Source organism: Lissotriton vulgaris, chromosome 4_1 (genome assembly GCF_964263255.1).
Source record: "Lissotriton vulgaris chromosome 4_1, aLisVul1.2, whole genome shotgun sequence".
NCBI classification, from domain to species: Eukaryota; Metazoa; Chordata; class Amphibia; order Caudata; family Salamandridae; genus Lissotriton; species Lissotriton vulgaris.
In genome coordinates this window covers 89462430-89483164 of record NC_141691.1, presented here as the reverse complement: position 1 = coordinate 89483164, position 20735 = coordinate 89462430, and the positions used below count along the sequence as shown (strand labels likewise).

The following is a 20735-nucleotide window of genomic DNA, read 5'->3' as shown; positions in this document are numbered from 1 at the left end:
TTAAACACCGAGACAATTCCTTGGATGTAACATCAATGAGTAAGTCGACGCGTTTCGGTGGTACTTGTATTCTTGTAGGCCACCTTCTTCAGGACAAAATGAATCAACCGTTCTCTCTCAATAACAATCCCCGAAAGTGTCCTCTTAATATCTCTGGGGTAGTTCAGAATGGTTTGTACATAGCATTATAAAATCATTCCTGGGCTCCTTAATGCTCCAGTTGCTCCTAGTTCTGTTACGGTCGCTACAGGGTTCTCTTATTTCCCCTCCACGTATATTGGTAAAAAAGATTCTAAAAGAAGACCACCGTCTTATCGTCCACCAATGTTTCGAATGCTTTGATTAACCCGTTTACTGCGGCCCCGATTTTCCCGCAGTGCAGCACTTCCGCAAAACGGGCGGGCCGCGTCGTCCATTGGCCGACGGCAGCACTGGGGAGGTAGTGCTGCCGTTGGCCAATGGCCGACGGCAGCAAGGAAGGGGTTAAATCAAACTTGGTGGTTTTACGGGCATATGGGGTGCAGTTTTCCAATATATATCCTTGCTGTACAACTGCTATTATATGTAGTCTGAGGGGTGAGCCTTTTCGGCGGAATTGCAGCCTCCTCACGACCGTTGTCTTTTGTTGTTCTCTCATTTTTAATGTTTTTTTTACTGATATGCAGATTTGTTTTTGTTTAATGAATATGCTATGAATTTACTCACATGACCTTTTTAACTTCGTTTTATATCACATACAATTTTAATAAAAATGTGTTTGCTTTTGCACATTAGTTTTTCATCTGTGTTGCTCTACATAATTGACTGTGGGGATCCTGGTGGGCCGTGACTGACCACATACATTAAAAGGACCTGTACTTAGACAGCAGAGCTATTCCTCACATTCTATTAATCTTATTGGGATAAGCCTTTGACAGCAGAGCTATACCGCAGATTCCGCATTTTCTACTGAATGGTGGGTTTGACAGCAGAGCTATCCCGCAGGTTGTGCATATGTTACTGAATGGTGGCTCTGACAGCAGAGCTATCCCACAGGTTGTGCATGTGTTACTAAATAGTGGCTTTGACCGCAGAGCTATCCTGCAGGTTGTGCATATGTTACTGAACGGTGGCTCTGACAGCAGAGCTGTCCCGCAGGTTGTGCATATGTTACTGAATGGTGGCTCTGACAGCAGAGCTATCCCACAGGTTGTGCATGTGTTACTGAATAGTGGCTTTGACCGCAGAGCTATCCTGCAGGTTGTGCATATGTTACTGAACGGTGGCTTTGACAGCAGAGCTATTCTGCGGGTTGTGCATATGTTACTGAACTGTGGCTTTGACAGCAGAGCTATCCCGCAGGTTGTGCATATGTTACTGAATGGTGGCTTTGACAGCAGAGCTACCCCGCAGGTTGTGCATATATTACTGAATGGTGTTTCTGACAGCAGAGCTACCCCGCAGGTTGTGCATATATTACTGAATGGTGTTTCTGACAGCAGAGCTACCCCGCAGGTTGTGCATATATTACTGAATGGTGTTTCTGACAGCAGAGCTATCCCACAGGTTGTGCATATGTTACTGAACGGTGGCTCTGACAGCAGAGCTATCCCGCAGGTTGTGCATATGTTACTGAATAGTGGCTTTGACAGCAGAGCTATCCTGCAGGTTATGCATTAGGTCCTGAACGGTGGCTTTGACAGCAGAGCTATCCTGCGGGTTGTGCATATGTTACTGAACGGTGGCTCTGACAGCAGAGCTATCCCGCAGGTTGTGCATGTGTTACTGAACTGTGGCTTTGACAGCAGAGCTATCCTGCGGGTTGTGCATATGTTACTGAACGGTGGCTCTGACAGCAGAGCTATCCCGCAGGTTGTGCATATGTTACTGAACGGTGGCTTTGACAGCAGAGCTATCCCGCAGGTTGTGCATATGTTACTGAATGGTGGCTCTGACAGCAGAGCTATCCCGCAGGTTGTGCATATGTTACTGAATGGTGGCTCTGACAGCAGAGCTATCCCACAAGTTGTGCATATGTTACTGAATGGTGGCTCTGACAGCAGAGCTATCCCACAGGTTGTGCATGTGTTACTGAATAGTGGCTTTGACCGCAGAGCTATCCTGCAGGTTGTGCATATGTTACTGAACGGTGGCTCTGACAGCAGAGCTATCCCGCAGGTTGTGCATATGTTACTGAATGGTGGCTCTGACAGCAGAGCTATCCCACAGGTTGTGCATGTGTTACTGAATAGTTGCTTTGACCGCAGAGCTATCCTGCAGGTTGTGCATATGTTACTGAACGGTGGCTCTGACAGCAGAGCTATCCCGCAGGTTGTGCATATGTTACTGAACGGTGGCTTTGACAGCAGAGCTATCCCGCAGGTTGTGCATATGTTACTGAACGGTGGCTCTGACAGCAGAGCTATCCCGCAGGTTGTGCATATGTTACTGAATGGTGGCTCTGACAGCAGAGCTATCCCGCAGGTTGTGCATATGTTACTGAACGGTGGCTCTGACAGCAGAGCTATCCTGCAGGTTGTGCATATGTTACTGAACGGTGGCTTTGACAGCAGAGCTATCCCGCAGGTTGTGCATATGTTACTGAACGGTGGCTTTGACAGCAGAGCTATCCTGCAGGTTGTGCATATGTTACTGAACGCTGGCTTTGACAGCAGAGCTATCCCGCAGGTTGTGCATATGCTACTGAATGGTGGCTTTGACAGCAGAGCTATCCTGCAGGTTATGCATTAGGTCCTGAACGGTGGCTTTGACAGCAGAGCTATCCTGCAGGTTGTGCATATGTTACTGAACTGTGGCTTTGACAGCAGAGCTATCCCGCAGGTTATGCATTAGGTCCTGAACGGTGGCTCTGAAAGCAGAGCTATCCTGCGGGTTGTGCATATGTTACTGAACGGTGGCTTTGACAGCAGAGCTATCCCGCAGGTTGTGCATATGTTACTGAACGGTGGTTCTGACAGCAGAGCTATCCCTCAGGTTGTGCATATGTTACTGAACGGTGGTTCTGACAGCAGAGCTATCCTGCAGGTTGTGCATATGTTACTGAACGGTGGTTCTGACAGCAGAGCTATCCCGCAGGTTGTGCATATGTTACTGAACGGTGGTTCTGACAGCAGAGCTATCCCGCAGGTTGTGCATATGTTACTGAATGGTGGCTCTGACTGCAGAGCTATCCCTCAGGTTGTGCATATGTTACTGAACGGTGGTTCTGACAGCAGAGCTATCCTGCAGGTTGTGCATATGTTACTGAATGGTGGCTTTGACAGCAGAGCTATCCTGCGGGTTGTGCATATGTTACTGAACGGTGGCTTTGACAGCAGAGCTATCCCGCAGGTTATGCATTAGGTCCTGGACGGTGGCTTTGACAGCAGAGCTATCCCGCAGGTTGTGCATATGTTACTGAATGGTGGCTTTGACAGCAGAGCTATCCTGCGGGTTGTGCATATGTTACTGAACGGTGGCTTTGACAGCAGAGCTATCCTGCGGGTTGTGCATATGTTACTGAACGGTGGCTTTGACAGCAGAGCTATCCCGCAGGTTATGCATTAGGTCCTGAACGGTGGCTTTGACAGCAGAGCTATCCCGCAGGTTATGCATTAGGTCCTGAACGGTGGCTTTGACAGCAGATCTATCTGCGGGTTGTGCATATGTTACTGAATGGTGGCTTTGACAGCAGAGCTATCCTGCGGGTTGTGCATATGTTACTGAACGGTGGCTTTGACAGCAGTGCTATCCCGCAGGATATGCATTAGGTCCTGAACGGTGGCTTTGACAGCAGAGCTATCCTGCGGGTTGTTCATATGTTACTGAACGGTGGCTTTGACAGCAGAGCTATCCTGCGGGTTGTGCATATGTTACTGAACGGTGGCTTTGACAGCAGAGCTATCCCGCAGGTTATGCATTAGGTCCTGAACGGTGGCTTTGACAGCAGAGCTGCCCCTCAGGGTTTCCAGGCAGACCTCATTGCACCACACCTTGGACAGCAGCCATACTCCTTGAGTTGCACATGTCTCGTGATTAGTTCATAAACCACAGATCTATCTGTTGGGGCAGAGGTGTTGAACGCAGGTACAGGAGGGCTGGGTCCCGGTTAAATTTGCGGGCACATACATTTACACCTTTTATTTTTATCCTAAAAATCTGCCCTGGATTTAGCCCACCTACACCCATGTTGGACACCCCTGCCTTAGGTTGTGAAGCTCACAGCCGCTCGTGGGGCGGCTCGAGTTGTAGTTATCTATAGTATTATAGCTTAAAAGGCAGAGCCATTCCGTGGGGTACGCAGAGGTCCATAGACAGCAGAGCTATCGCTCAATTTGCATCATGATCTTCTATCCCCGCCCCGCAGGCCTCAAGAGCCTTCTCCGCAGACCGCGTCTGCCTTCATCTGGTAAGCATTAGCGGCACTGGGGTCACTCTAGCTCCTGGGGTGGCATGGCCCCGGCAGGCCGCCTGCTCTCCAGCCCTGGCACTGTTGAACTGTCAGCTAAGGTCAGGGCAGCCTTGGGCAGGATTTGGGAGGCTTGCCCTAAACTGGGAGTGTTTACCTGGGGCGGGGATCACGCAGCCTTGGCACACAGAACCCGGCACAGCTGGGACTGACCAGCCTCATAACCTGGAGCGCTAAACCCGACAGGTCAAAGGCCGTCGACTTTAAGGTTAGTTTTTAGCTCCTTCTAGGCCATATGTGAAGAAATGGGCCGTGGGCCCCTGAAGGCCGAGCGCCTCTTGGACATTGTTCCTTAATCCAATGGACGTTATCACAACAACCTCCATTGGATCCAGGCCTGTCCCGAGCCAAGATGGCGCCTGCCCTGTTACCTCCCCCCTCGCCCCCAACACCATCCGCTCGCGTTCCAGAGAGTGTCTTAGATAGGGGGAAGTCAAAATACTTAAAATCATTACATTTTGCCTCATTTTAGTGATCAGAGATAATAATGGGTTACTCCTGTTCACCTGCATGAAGCAATTATATTTTTTCACTAAAATATTTACTCTCCTGTGGAACCTTAAGCTTTTCCTTAACGAAAATGGCAGTGAATCCCAATAACTTTCATAACATTGTAATTAACAATTACAGTTTATTAAAACTTCTTCATTCTGTCGAGTATGCAGTTCAAGTGCGTATTCCAATTCATAAGTAACTCAAGGGCAGGCTCTCAAAGTGACGCTTGTACCTCCTTTTTAAAAAAAATATTGTTTGCCAATCAGGTTTGTGCAAAGTTTGGCTATAATTGTATTGTGGATTAAAAAAAAAAAATCAGTGAACCAAACTGAAAATTATACTGATCTAGTTTTATATATAAATGTGCCCTTGTGGGAGGAATGTGGGAATATTTCATATACTCCATGAGTATTTTGTTCAGAAGGGAAGATAGCTCATAGGATTCAGTGCCTGCTGCTGAGGTCTGAGTGTCATCACCAGGTTGACTTGTGTGGTAAAATTCTATAATTCTTCACACAGGGACAAATCCGTTTGTGGTGTAATAATTCAGATTGTTAGCGTAGTCTGAGAACAGAAACTTTTTTGAAGTTTTCTAACATGTAGATAGTCAGAGGTAAGGCCAGGGGTTCATTATCTTAGCCGCAAGCATTTGCACAATTCCAGCCACCAGTTCTGCTTCTAGCACACAAGCAGACGCAGAGCGAAGGGCGCGGTCAGTGGACAGAGGTTCTCTGGATATGAATGTAGGGTCTGGCCATATATGGATTTATGGCAAATACTAAGAGTCTTGGATACAACATGCTTCCCAATGGCGAGCGTGTGCTCCATTTTGAGGTGATAAGAAATTGGGATCCAAGAGGGAAGACCTATCAGGAGTCGCGCAGCCATGTCGTGAAAAAGTTGTCGCTTTTCCAACTGGTACTTTGGAAGCGTCATTTGAAGTGCGTTACAAAAATCACATCTTTGTATTATGTCGCTGAGGGTCCTCCTATCATTAAGACCTCACTCTTGTCTGAAGTACGTTTTTGGAAATTTCTCCTTATCCAGGCAGCAACCACAGTGAGGCAGGAGAAAGAATGGTGATCTATTATAGTATCTGTCTAGGCAAATCTGTCAAATTGTTTTATATCTTTCTAAATGTATAAGAAGAAGAACTCTAAGAACTTTAGAATGTTGACCCCGACCCAAAAAATCAGTTTAAAAAAAACCAGCCAGAAAGGGAGATGCAATTGTTTCAAAAAGTATACAGACTGTGCAAAACTCAGAAATTGGAAAGGAACTATTCCAGTTGCATATTTAGCCCAAATGTTTAATAACAAAACATGTATTTGGCAACATATGATGACATTAGATTTATGAATAATCATGAAGTGACTCTCATAAATGAGGTCTGTACAGGAATTATTCCAAATGTTTTTATTTGTTTATATAGTATTAAACTCAGTGGTTTCCCAATGCAATGTAAACCAATTTTTCACCAAGTACAGGCCATGACACATTTAAGACCTATTAGCATATATTGTAAATAAAATCATTTAAAATGTGGAAGATTGTCCATATACTACAGAATGAACACAAGCAAGAAATGCAAACATATGATGTCAATGTGTTTCGGTCAATGAAGAGAAAATCTGCAGCCCTTGCCTTCAAAAGGGCGTTTTAGATAAATCTGCGTACCACATATAGAAATATATCTAGGTTACTTGGTTTCTTAAGTTCTTCAACCTTTCTCATCACTTGCAGCCCTTGGAGCGTTGCAAAAAACTATCCCTGTTCACAATCTTTATTTTGTAGTGTGAGGCAGAAGGCCTTCCATATAGTACAATCTGAAAAGTAATAAAAGCCACATGAGGCCTGCTATCTGTAGGTGGCCTAATTGTGATTTCAGATGTGTGTGGTGAATGTGGCTGGTCTTCTGCAGATTCATTGCTGGTCTTACATTGTTTGAATGTTATTCATTTCAACAACTGGTGTTAATTCGGTTGGATCTGAACACGAATCCTCCAACTTTGCCAAGTCTCTTAGACTGAATTAATTAAGTTTCCACCCCTCAGCTAAAATCACGATTAAGAGACTTATGCAAGAAAGAATTACATAAATGTGGTACCACTCAGATGACTATGTATTAGAAATGGTCTGCAGTTACTGTAGGGAAGAAAACCCCTGGTTTCTGCAAACATCTGTGCTGTCCTATCCCTTTTCACATTTCTGGACTTGCCCTGTTTACCGCTGAGTGTGCTGAAGAATCTGAGAGTCCACTGGTTATGGAGACACTGACCAGTGACTGAAGCAGAGATACTAGTGAGGGACACAAGTTGTTTAGCTTGTATCTCTGCGAGAGAGGTCTGCTAACCCCAAATTCGTCTTGGTCGACAAAACTGAGCTCTTTTACTCCCACCTCAATGTATGTAAATGTAAATTGATACTTGTATAGCGCACTACTCACCCGCAAGGGTCTCAAGGCGCTTGTACGAATACCGCTGTGGAACCCATCCTGGCTTTCCCTGTGAGGCGTCCACTCCTGGGCACCCCCAAGGTGGAGGCCAGGCATCCCAAGCGTTGTGGGGGCCGTTGTGGAGATTAAGCAAGCTATTGGCCAGAGTTGCAGAGTGCGACTCTATGATTAAAATAGGCACCGAGGCGAGAATTATCAGGTCCGTGGAATTTTGAGCCCAAGACCCGCCGAGGCGGGGAATTGAACCCTGGTCCCGGGCTAGACCTCTGCATCAGGGTCTGCCGCTCTAACCATTGAGCCACACTGCTCCACTGTTGGTCCATGTGGTGGTCTGTGGCGTGTGTGCAACACATGCTCTGTTCAGATTTGGTCTGAAGAGTTTTCTCCCACAGGACACGGTGAGATTAATAATATTGTAGAAGATGGCTGCTACTCCACATTACCTTGTCAACAGGGACACAAGTATTTTAGCTTGTATCTCTGCAAGAGAGGTCTGCTAACCCCAAATTCGTCTTGGTCGACAAAACTGAGCTCTTTTACTCCCACCTCAATGTATGTGGGGGTCTGTGGCGTGTGTGCAACACATGCTCTGGTCATATTTTGTCTGAAGAGTTTTCTCCCACAGGACACGGTGAAATTAATAATATTGTCGAAGATGGCGGCTACTCCACATTACCTTGTCAACACAACATAATCTATATAATCCCTCCAGGTCCTATAGACTGCCTTTGAGGCTATAGAGCAGAGGTCTGCAACCTCTGGCCTTATGCGGACCCCATTGAATCACTACTGGAAGCAAGAGACCCCGCCTAAGCAATTTCTATCATCTGAACCTCAAAACAATAGATAAAATACACAAAGACATCAAACAAATACACAAACTACTAAATATTTTATTTGACTTACAAACAAAAACATGCAAAAATGTTATTCAGAAGGTAGGATTGTTTCAAAATGTAGTTTATTTTTACAAGGCAGAGTGATGCACATGAAGCCAGCATATCATTTTGCCCATTTTTTCTCCAAATTCTTGCTCTCTTTCTGTCAGCGTGTACCAGTGCTTCCATTCAGGGCATCCATCTTCCATACTAAAGTCCTTTTATGCATTTGCACTACTCCCACGACAAGAAAACTTACCAACCTCATTTTTAGCCTTGGATTTTGAATCTGCTAAGATTATGTACATCTCTTGTCAGTCGCGGCCCCCTGAGTAGGCATCGCGGACCCCCGGAGGTCTTCAGACCACAGCATAATAATCACTGCCCTGGAGAAGCTGCCTCCAGTCCCAGCATTCATTATCTGTGCCAGTTCACAGAGTCTGCTTTAAGCACCTCTGCTAAGACAACAAGCAGCTTGTACTTGGAGGGTCTGGCCTGTGACTCCTTGAATCCACATCCTGGGTGCATCTGTGGACCCCCCCAGTTTGATGTTTTGGATTTTCCACTGACCTCGCTCAAGGCATGCGTGTTGTCTTCCTTGGAATGTACATTCCTTTAATTCCTCCTTTGTGGAAAAGGCTTGTGAAGATTGGTCCTGCTCAGGTGGCCACGGTTTCAGCTTTGGAAGCAGGTGCAGCTTTTGACTGAACCTGGCTTCAGCCAGTGCCCCAGATTTGGGTAAAACACTGAGCCCTTGAGCTTGTATGTTGAATGCTTCTGGACGTATGCACACGCGGTGCACACGCGAGAGCGATGGATGTAAATTGTAAATTGATACTTATAGCTCACTACTCACCCGCAAGGGTCTCAAGGCGCTTGTACGAATACCGCTGTGGAACCCTTCCTGGCTTTCCCTGTGAGGCGCCCACTCCTGGGCACCCCCAAGGTGGAGGCCAGGCATCCTTAGCGTTGTGGGGGCCGTTGTGGAGATTAAGCAAGCTATTGCCCAGAGTTGCAGAGTGGGACTCATGATTAGAATAGGCACCGAGGCGAGAATTATCAGGCCCATGGAATTTTTGAGCCCAAGACCCGCCGAGGCGGGAATTGAACCCTGGTCCCAGGCTAGGCCTCTGCATCAGGGTCTGCCGCTCTAACCATTGAGCCACACTTCTCTGTGTTGCCAGAGACGGGACTATGGAAGCTGGCAGGGAGCAAGCCTAGGATTGTGGAGGAAGATGTGCTGTTGGGGTGTGGCTAGGAAGGAAAGGACTCTGCCTCCTGTGAGAGTGGAGTGATGGTGACTCCTGGCCAGTTATTTAGAGTGCCCAAGAGCACACCGTGCGAATGAAGGTCAAACTGAGTGACAGAGGATCCAATCTCTATAGTTGTGCTGCTCGCAGTTAAGGAGCCTATGTTTTGATTGTGTTTACCACCGTGCTCTGTTGCCCCTGTTCCAACAGGGTGGAGGGCGGTAATGAAACTGGTGCAAATAGGCCCCAAAGCGTTCCGAACACCAGAACACGGTGGCGGTGTGCTCGTGCGGAAAAAGAAAGCCCGCTTTTCCCTCTTGGCGCGTGGCCATGACGAAATTCTATGCTGGTGATTTGTGAACGTGCCTGGGGGAAGCCAAAGTGCTCGTTTTTGTGTTTTATTGGAATTTTCAAGCATATTTTGCTTCGTGCACTTTTCACGCGTGTTCTAGATGCACGTGGCTCGCCTTACCGGCTCCTGTCTAGGGCTGACCTAGGGTGCAGTTTGCACCTGGACGCAGATGGCTCCCTTTGAATGCACACGTCTGAGAGAAAGGAGCCACTTTTCGTGCACACCGTTCACTCACTGCATTAACTCCGGCCATGTGCTGGCTGCAGCTCGTGCACGAACCCGTACACTTAGGCCTAGATGTATCAAGATTCCATTTTGCGAATCTTAAATAGCGATTTTTTGCGAATCGCTATTTAGAATTCGCAAAATGGAATGTATGTAAAAAATTGCATTTTTTTTGCGATTCCTTATTTATCTTTATTTGCGAATTCGCATTTTGCGAATTCGCAAATAAGGAATAATTCCCCATGCATTCCTATGGGCCAGGAGGCCCATAGGAATGATTGTGCAGTAATTCTCAAATTGCAAATTCGCAATTTGCTAATCGCAATTTGAGAATTATTTCAAGGGTGCAGGGGTGTCTCATGGACACCCTGCTGCACCCCTGAAACTTACATGTGTGTGCATATGGCACACATACATGCCCTATGGGCATGTATGTGTGTCACATGCCACCTTCAAAATAGTCATATTTTGTTTTTTAAAAGGATTTCGCAAATTAACACGAACCTCAAATTGGTGTTAATTTGCGATTCCTTAACCCGAATTCGCAATTTTAAAAAGTTTCATACATGCCATTTAAGGAATCGCAAAATTGCGATTCCTTAAATGCATAAGCAAAATAAGGAATCGCAATTTTTTGCGATTCCTTATTTTGCTAATTTCTGATACATCCCAAAAGATGCTAAATGTCCGTTTGCGATTCCTTAAGGCCGAAATTCTGCGAATTTCGGCCTTAACGAATCGCAAAAGGCTTGATACATCCAGGCCTTACTGTCTGAGAGGGAGTGTACGTATTTCGTTAAAAACGGGCACTGGGGCGCCCAGTCAAATCTAAATAAGGCGCTCAAAGGCCCTAAACATTTAGGGTAAATAGTGAGGGCACTCGAAAGGAGCCATGAAGACCATATCTGAGAGTGTTGGCACTACCCTACCCTCCACTCACTAGGATTAAAGATTTATGTAACGGACACACGGACCATATTGTTTGTGGGGACTTTAAAATTAGACGTAATTCATACCCAACTCAAGGCCACATTATTTTTATCCCACATGAAAGTCGTCCGTGCCAGTAACGTTTACGTTTCACACAGACCTCTACAGCAGGCGCCTAAAGCACTGTGCTCTTTTACCTAAAGTTGTTGCTTCGCACACGCGCGCTCACCCATTTTTTTCCCCTCAGGCACACACGCACTTAAATTAGACACAAGCACTTAAGTTAGCTTGTAATCCTGTAGAACCAATGTGCGGTGCGCACAGATCTCTGGAGCGGGCGCATGGACCCTCTGAGCTGTCTATGAGCTAGCTCCCCTTCTTGGCCAGCGCTGAGGCAAGGGGAGGTATGGAATGTCTGCAGCGCGCGCTCACACACAGACTTACAGAGTGTACAGTCAGATCCTATGGCCCCTCCCCCACAGCCCACAGCTGTGGAGGGGACATGTGTTCAGCCCGGGGAGGGGCCTCCCTGAGCCCACCGCAGCTGGAGCCGCCCTGGAGGGGGCATGTGCAGCCGGGGCCGGACTGGGTGCGCTACTGCCCTGTGCCACAGAAACCTTCCCCTCTCACACACTGACTGCTCCGGGGTCCCTCGATGGGCCATGCTGCGGGACGGGTGGACGCGTGGGGGGCGCAGTGTGAGTGACCCGCCCCGCTCACGCGCACCCATGAGAGCCTGGGAGGAGCAGCGCGCGCTCTGACTCGAAGAGGTCTTATGCGCTCAGAGGTCCTGGACTGAGGGTCTTCTGGGTGAGGCCACCCTGCGTCCGTGGAATCCGCGCTGCGACCACTTGGATTACCTTCCCCCTTCCTGGACGGCTCGAGGGACCACCCTCCCCTGCTTTGGATCCGTGCGGAGACCCCTCTACCCCTTGGAACCGTTGCTGAGACCACTACCTTCCCTGGAACCCACGAGACGACCACCACGCCATACCCTCCCTGGAATCTGTGCGGTAACCCACCCTTTCTGGGACCGGTCTCTCCCCACCACCCCCTCCCAGAATTTGGAGCTCCCTGGAATCGGCGCGCGGACCACCCTGGGGCCGGAGCCCGGGAGAGTGGCCCCTCGCCCCCATCAGGGGACTCACCCCACTCGCTGGAGCTGCCTCCCACCCATGTGTTCCAATGCACAGGTTTAGGCACAAAAAGATCCGGAATGGTGAGTTGACATCTGTATATGTGTTTGTTTTCAGTTTGTGAACTCATCAGTGCGCCGGTTCATTTATTCACTGCGTTTAGAGAGTGCACACATGACCCGGGGCAAATAAACATATGTGCAGGGGAACATTTGTAGCGCCTGGAGGTGACTTTCCCCTTACCTTGAAGACGTAAAAATGGCGCTTACCTGATCTTGTATTAAAAGAGGCTTTAAAACCACTGGATTTACGTTGCATTTTAAATTAAGATATGAGTGCTGCGCCGTGAGAAGAGGCCTCTGGGCGCTGTGAGGCGCCTGGAAGCGGAACTTTCTGCTTGGTTACAATTGACTCTAATTAAAGCACTAGGTTGTCGCCACGTTTCTGGAATAAGACCCCCTTTCCCTGGACGCTGTGATGGAAGCGTGAGTCCTCGGGACAGGGGGCAGTTTTATCCTCTTTTCACCCGTGCACTGTGGACCAGTGAAAGTCACCAGGAGCTGCACTGGGGCAGGGGGTATTTGGGGCATATTTTACTAATGTGACTGAATGAGAGGTTTGTGTGAGGAGGGCACCCTCTCCTCTGCCCCTGGGTGAGGCTTCTGAAGTGCCACCCTGTGGATGCTTCTATGCTGTGGTGCAGTCGCCAGTTTTGGGGTTATATAGATGAAGAACATGCCCGTTTCTACCTGTTCCCCGCCTCGAAATGGACATTATTTCAAAAGTCTATAGGAAGGTGAGTGCCTGGCAAACATCTCCTGTGCCACGGCCTTATTCCCGAAGGCCGAAGAATAATTTACGTGGTTATGAGCGCTACGGAATTTACAGCATACGGTTTTATGTATTTTTGCGATATCCGGGTTGCTCTTGCAATGGCGGCCCCGGTTGTGATCACTGTTGAGTTTGTAGTCGTTATTTGCCTTTTAGTTGCAGCTGCGTCTCTGTTATTGCAGCTCGGTTTGTTGCTGCTGAGTTTGCTCCAACTTGTGGCATGCTATCTTGTTTTAGTTTTGTTGCCATTGTTGTTTGCTTTAAAGTCACTGCTGGATTGATGGCCCTCTCGATAGTTATTGGTGGATTTGCAGTCACACCTGTGCTGGTGATCACTGTTTGATTCTGGTCTGTGTTTGTTACGTGGATGCTGTTAGGTTTGCACTCGTGTTGCTTCTAGGTTGACATTGGCAGATGTGGTAGTGGTCTTTGTTCCTATGTTTGGTGGGTTAGCAGTCACACCTGTGCTGGTGATTACTGTTGGATTCTGGTCTGTTTTATATGTGGATGCTGTTTGGTTCAGGGCTGTGTTTCGTAGGTGGATGTTCGTGTTGCTTCTAGGTTGACATTGGCAGCCATGCTGGTGCTCTTGGTTCCTATGTTTGGTGGGTTAGCAGTCACATCTGTGCTGGTGATCACTGTTTGGTTCTGGTCTGTGTTTGGTAGGTGGATGTTTGTGTTACTTCTAGGTTTGCATTGGTAGTGGTGTTGGTGCTCTATGTTCCTTTCTTTGGTGGGTTAGCAGTCACACCTGTGCTGGTGATCACTGTTTGGTTCTGGTCTGTGTTTGATATGTGGATGCTGTTTGGTTTGCAGTTGTTGGTTCTCGTCAGCCAGGACTTGTTCCTGTGTTGCTTCTAGGCTGACATTGGCAGCTGTGCTGTTGCTCTTTGTTCCTATGTTTGGTGGGTTAGTAGTCACACCTGTGCTGGTGATCACTGTTTGGTTCTGGTCTGTGTTTGATATGTGGATGCTGTTTGGTTCTGGTCTGTGTTTGGTAGGTGGATGTTCGTGTTGCTTCTAGGTTGACATTGGGAGCTGTGCTGGTGCTCTTGGTTCCTATGTTTGGTGGGTTAGCAGTCACACCTGTGCTGGTGATCACTGTTTGGTTCTGGTCTGTGTTTGGTAGGTGGATGTTCGTGTTGCTTCTAGGTTTGCATTGGTAGTGGTGTTGGTGCTCTATGTTCCTTTCTTTGGTGGGTTAGCAGTCACACCTGTGCTGGTGATCACTGTTTGGTTCTGGTCTGTGTTTGATATGTGGATGCTGTTTGGTTTGCAGTTGTTGGTTCTCTTCAGCCATGACTTGTTCCTGTCTTGCTTCTAGGTTTGCATTGGCAGTTGTGCTAGTGGTCTTGGTTCCTATGTTTGGTGGGTTAGCAGTCACACCTGAGCTGGTGATCACTGTTGGGTTCTGGTCTGTGGTTGATATGTGGATGCTGTTTGGTTTGCAGTTATTGGTTCTTCAGTCAAAGCTTGTTCTTGTGTTGCTTCTAGGTTTGCATTGGTAGTGGTGTTGGTGGTCTATGTACCTTTCTTTGGTGGGTTAGCAGTCTCACTTCTGCTGGTGATCACTGTTTGGTTCTGGTCTGTGTTTGATATGTGGGTGAAGTTTGGTTTGCAGTTGTTGGTTCTTCAGTCAAGGCTGTTTCTTGTGTTGCTTCTAGGTTGGCATTGGCAGCTGTGCTAGTGGTCTTTGTTCCTATGTTTGGTGGGTTAGAAGTCACACCTGTGCTGGTGATCACTGTTGGGTTCTGGTCTGTGTTTGATGTGTGGATGCTGTTTGGTTTGCAGTTGTTGGTTCTTCCGTCAAGACTTGTTCTCGTGTCAATTCTAGGTTTGCATTGGCAGCTGTGCTGGTGGTCTTTGTTCCTATGTTTGGTAGATTAGCATACACACCTGTGCTGGTGATCACTGTTGGGTTCTGGTCTGTGTTTCATATGTGGATGCTGTTGGTTTGCAGTTGTTGGTTCTCTTTAGCCAGGACTTGTTCCTGTGTTGCTTCTAGGTTTGCTTTGGCAGCTGTGCTGGTGGTCTTTGTTCCTATGTTTGGTAGGTTAGCATACACATGTGTGCTGGGGAACACTCTGTGGGTACTGGTTTGTGTTTGATGTGTGGATGCTGTTTGGTTTGCAGTTGTTGGTTCTTCTGTCAAGACTTGTTCTTGTGTCATTTCTAGGTTTGCATTGGCAGCTGTGCTGGTGGCCTATGTTCCTTTCTTTGGTGGGTTTCTCACTTGGGTTAACAATGGTTGTTGGGTTTGTTTTGCAGTTCTGTTGGTGGTGGTTTTTGGGTGGTGTTGCTGCTCGTTATCTACTCATCATTGAGTGTGGGTTTTTGGGTGTTGCTGCCCTTGTTGGATATGTGCCATCAGCTGGAGTTTTTTTTTTGACCTTTGGATACACGAGCAGACAGATTTCAGGTCTAGCTTTTCTGGTAGAATGCTGCTCACTCGTCTGTTTCTTGGTTGTTCAGTGGCAGAATCTGCTGATACAACTGCTACATCTGTGATTTCACACATGCCTTCCACGTGGGCGCGAGCCTAGGTGGCTGCTTTGTAAAATATCAGTGAGAAGTAGATAGTGCTCCCTGTTCTGGAACTAGAGCCCAAGGCGCTGAGTTTGCACTTGAGCCCCAGCACTTCACCTGATTTGCAGCATGATGCTTGCACTTCTGCCAAACTGCACTGAACTCACAATGTAGTCTGTGGTCACGCAAAAACTTCCATATCCTCATAGATGACATCACCAATGACATAACTGACGACCGTTCCATCATAAATCTCATCTGTGAGCTCACTGATGACCTCACCAGCGCATCACGGATGTATGTGGTTTGCCTGTATGTGATGCGGACTGTGGTTGTGCCCTTGGCATGTTATGACATATGATGGCACACAAGGCGCATGCGTACTCGCACTATGGCCGTGGTGTGCTGCGCCTTCTGCGATGCAGCCAATGGCCTGAAGGTACCTCACACAAAGTTCAAAGGTTATTACGGCCTCTGTCCAGTGCATTCAGCTCGACGTCCAGGGCAGCACTGTACTGTAAACACATCATGGCCTCGTGCAGAGTTGGGTATGAAGTCTGTTATACATTACAGACCCTGCTTTAAGTGGGCAGGTGCTGTCCGGTACTGGGTACCTGCACTTTTTCAATTTGATATGATGAGGTCCTGCACTTTAATGAGAGAGTAACAGCCAGTGCTTTAAATGGGCAGGTACTGTCCGGTACTGATTACCTGCACTTCTTTCATTTGAAATGGAGAGTACCTGCACTTCTCAGCACTGCAGCAATACATTTAATGGGAGACTATCTGCACTTCTCAGGAGTAAACAGGTACTGTAAATAGTGAGTACCTGCACTTCTCAGCATTACTCCAGTATATTTAATGGGAGAGCACCAGCCAGTGCTTTAAAAGGGCAGGTACTGTCCGGTACTGAGTACCTGCACTTCTTCCATTTGAAATAGAGAGTACCTGCACTTCTCAGCACTGCAGCAATACATTTAATGGGAGACTATCTGCACTTCTCAGGAGTAAACAGGTACTGTCAAGTCAAGTCAAAGATCTTTATTCGGAATAAAACATCCATAAAAGTACATACAGATTGCAATTTCAAACAGTACAGTACAATGATATAACAGCCTGCATAGAACATAATTCAGTCAATCATTTCCACAATAACACATAAATGTCCCTCTTTGTTAAAAACAGCAGTATATACAATTTAAAAGTTATTTAAAAACAAGTAAAAAAGATAGCAACAACATTAGCCCCTTCGATGCTGATGACGAGCTGAGCTCGTCATGAATATATGGCATCCTGAATTTCTCAGCACAGGGGAAAAATAACCACAGCAGCCAAGGTGTTAATAAATCCAGATCAGTATTGTGCAAAAAATGCAAAAAATGTGCAAAGTGAAGTATAAAGTGTAGATGGCATAGAACAAAAGTGCAATGTGCGGAACATAATACATCAATATATAAAGTGGCTCGTGACCGAACAGCAGCTTTAAGAAAACAGCTCACTCTGAGGGTTACTTCATCTGAGCCCAGTAGTAATAAGGTCCTCAGTGCAGTTCTATAGTTAGACAACTTATTTTTTCGACAATAGGGCATTAAATAGTGAGCGGAAAACAATTTATAAAAATCACAGAAAAACAAAAAGTGCATGAGACTCTGTTTCATATTTGGGTTACATGGACAAACTAAATTTTCCAGATGTTTATTGTAACCCAGGGGGAAGTTCAATAAGTTTACTATACTCCCATCCCGAAAGCGAAACAGTAGGCTCCTGTTCCATCTACCAAGATGTAAACGCAAGTATCTCTGTGGAGGGCCTGGGTGACTGTTTAGGGATTCGAAATAACCCATATATTTTGTAACAGTACACTTTGAGAAATTCTTCCTTTCCCGCTCCTCTTTATACAAAAGATATAAGGCCCTTTGGATAATAGTCTTATGTGAGCGATTTATTAGACTGGGTGAAGTAAACAAATAACCGTGCCCTACACTATCTAAACATTCTTTTACAGCTTTTAACCAAAAAATACAATGTGCCCTGTCACATTTCAAGTAATCCAAGATTATATCACGGGTCAAAGAGGCAGCCGGGTTAATCCATATCTTTAGCCAGAAGAGTGCTGGTCTAGATCTAATAAAATCCTCTATATATGGGATGTTTAATTCACTGTAACATATATAGTGTGGGGAACAAATAACCCCACCCAGCACCTTCCGACAGAACCTGTTTTCTTCGGTCTGGATATGGATACAGTTTGTATAACCCCAAACCTCAGCGCCATAAGTACCGGTTGGGATGCATTGGGTTTGGTAAATCTTTACTAGTGGTGCAATCACATCAGCATGGTTGGGTTGTCGTAAAGAGGTAAAGTTCAAAGGTTATTACGGCCTCTGTCCAGTGCATTCAGCTTGACGTCCAGGGCAGCACTGTACTGTGAACACATCATGGCCTCGTGCAGAGTTGGGTATAAAGTCTGTTATACATTACAGACCCTGCTTTAAGTGGGCAGGTGCTGTCCGGTACTGGGTACCTGCACTTTTTCAATTTGATATGATGAGGTCCTGCACTTTAATGAGAGAGTAACAGCCAGTGCTTTAAATGGGCAGGTACTGTCCGGTACTGATTACCTGCACTTCTTTCATTTGAAATGGAGAGTACCTGCACTTCTCAGCACTGCAGCAATACATTTAATGGGAGACTATCTGCACTTCTCAGGAGTAAACAGGTACTGTAAATAGTGAGTACCTGCACTTCTCAGCATTACTCCAGTATATTTAATGGGAGAGCACCAGCCAGTGCTTTAAAAGGGCAGGTACTGTCCGGTACTGAGTACCTGCACTTCTTCAATTTGATATGATGAGGTCCTGCACTTTAATGAGAGAGTACCAGCCAGTGCTTTAAATGGGCAGGTACTGTCCGGTACTGAGTACCTACACTTCTTCCATTTGAAATGGAGAGTTCCTGCACTTCTCAGCACTGCTTCAGTACATTTAATGGGAGAGCACCTGCACTTTACAGAAGCAAATGGGTACTGTGAATAGTGAGTACCTGCACTTCTCAGCATTACTCCAGTACATTTAATGGGAGAGCACCAGCCAGTGCTTTAAAAGGGCAGGTACTGTCCGGTACTGATTACCTGCACTTCTTCCATTTGAAATGGAGAGTACCTGCACTTCTCAGCACTGCAGCAATACATTTAATGGGAGACTATCTGCACTTCTCAGGAGTAAACAGGTACTGTAAATAGTGAGTACCTGCACTTCTCAGCATTACTCCAGTACATTTAATGGGAGAGCACCAGCCAGTGCTTTAAAAGGGCAGGTACTGTCCGGTACTGATTACCTGCACTTCTTCCATTTGAAATGGAGAGTACCTGCACTTCTCAGCACTGCAGCAATACATTTAATGGGAGACTATCTGCACTTCTCAGGAGTAAACAGGTACTGTAAATAGTGAGTACCTGCACTTCTCAGCATTACTCCAGTACATTTAATGGGAGAGCACCAGCCAGTGCTTTAAAAGGGCAGGTACTGTCCGGTACTGATTACCTGCACTTCTTCCATTTGAAATAGAGAGTACCTGCACTTCTCAGCACTGCAGCAATACATTTAATGGGAGACTATCTGCACACTTCTCAGGAGTAAACATGTACTGTAAATAGTGAGTACCTGCACTTCTCAGCATTACTCCGTACATTTAATGGGAGAGCACCTGCACTTTACAGAAGCAAACGGGTACTGTGAATAGTGAGTACCTGCACTTCTCAGCAGTGCTCCGTACATTTAATGGGAGAGCACCTGCACTTTTCAGAAGCAAACAGGTACTGTGAATAGTGAGTACCTGCACTAAGTTCTCAGCACTGCTCCGTACATTTAATGGGAGAGCACCTGCACATTACAGAAGCAAACAGGTACTTTGAACAGTGGGTACCTGCACTTCTCAGCACTGCTCCGTACATTTAATGGGAGGGCACCTGCACTTTACAGAAGCAAACGGGTACTGTGAATAGTGAGTACCTGCACTTCTCAGCAGTGCTCCAGTACATTTAATGAGCGAGCACCTGCACTTTTCAGAAGTAAACGGGTCCTCTGGGCAGCGAGCACCAGCGCTCGTACATTTCCATTGAAAGCACCGATTGCAGATAGGACGACCCTGTGCATAAGACCTCCGGGGAGGTGGGTGGGTGGGGCTGTTCCCGGTGCATTACGAGTACAAAGTGCAGGTTATGTGCACAGGCCATGCCCTTCCTCCCCCTTCCTCTTCCTCGGTGGGAGCTATTGTCTTCTCCGTTGAGCGGATGTCTCCGCGCCTAAAGGTGGGTCCGGCTGCTGCCTCCTTAGTAGTCGGGCTCGAGACGAGACCGGGTGGACGCGGATGGACGGAACCCCCCCCCCCCCCCCCCCCACCCTCCCCGCCACTATTTTTAGAAAGAGGACTCCGATCCCCTTTCCCCGAGGCGAAGAGATGGTTTTGCATAACCAACTACAAATATGTAGCACTTCTGTGCTTTCCAGTTCGTTTTAAGAACAACAGCAGCATACAAATCAACATGTTTAAATGTTTTAAAAATGCACCTAGCACATTTTGTTTAGTCGCCACAGCAGTTCTAAAGAAAATACATTTACGAGCTCCACATATCTGCCTAAAAAATATTATCACTTCCCCCATTTAAAACCTCAGTTGCACCTTTGATTTGTGAAAAAATAGTGATTTATAAAGAAAAAAAAGTAAAACCAAAAATGTCATTTTTCTATTTATTTGTGATTAAGTTGTTGTTACTGTAAAGTAAGCCAATAACCTCTTAAATACGGATTATTTTAAGGACATGGCACTTCTTCCTGTGACGTCACTTCCTGTCTCATTATTAGTGGATTACATATAATAATTAGCCCGCCACTGTTTTGCTTGGGGTTTGTGTCCTGTTACTACTCCATCCATTCCTTCTTTCGTACACATTACTGTTTGCAGACACCAGCTCAAATTAAGCACTGGCAAGAGTAAAACGCACGCTCCAATACTGAACGTGCGATGTAGCGCCCCGTTTGGTAGATGTACGTTTTTGAAACAGAGTTCTAATCTCATGTTCTCGACTTGACGAAATTGTGTGATCTTGGGCCATTAGAGGAGGGGATGAGAGTAGAGTCTTCTAGGAGCTGGAGCTGCCCTCTTTGATACTGGTGACCGCCCGGGTTCTATCTGAGCTTGAGCTCAACATC

The 20735-nt window shown here is 46.6% G+C and overlaps 1 protein-coding gene across 4 annotated transcripts in view; it reads left to right on the top strand.

Moving 5' to 3' along the window:
- STARD8 (StAR related lipid transfer domain containing 8) overlaps positions 1-20735 on the top strand; it is a 565518-nt gene that overhangs the window by 423266 nt on the left and 121517 nt on the right. The window contains exon 1 of one of the 4 annotated variants that reach the window (XM_086918344.1): positions 11606-12251. The exons of the other annotated variants lie outside the window; for them this stretch is intronic. Within the exon in view, the coding sequence (XP_086774470.1) occupies positions 12218-12251 (34 nt within the window). The 5' untranslated portion in view covers positions 11606-12217. Of the gene's footprint in view, positions 1-11605; positions 12252-20735 lie in introns of those variants that run through there. 4 annotated transcript variants of the gene reach the window in all.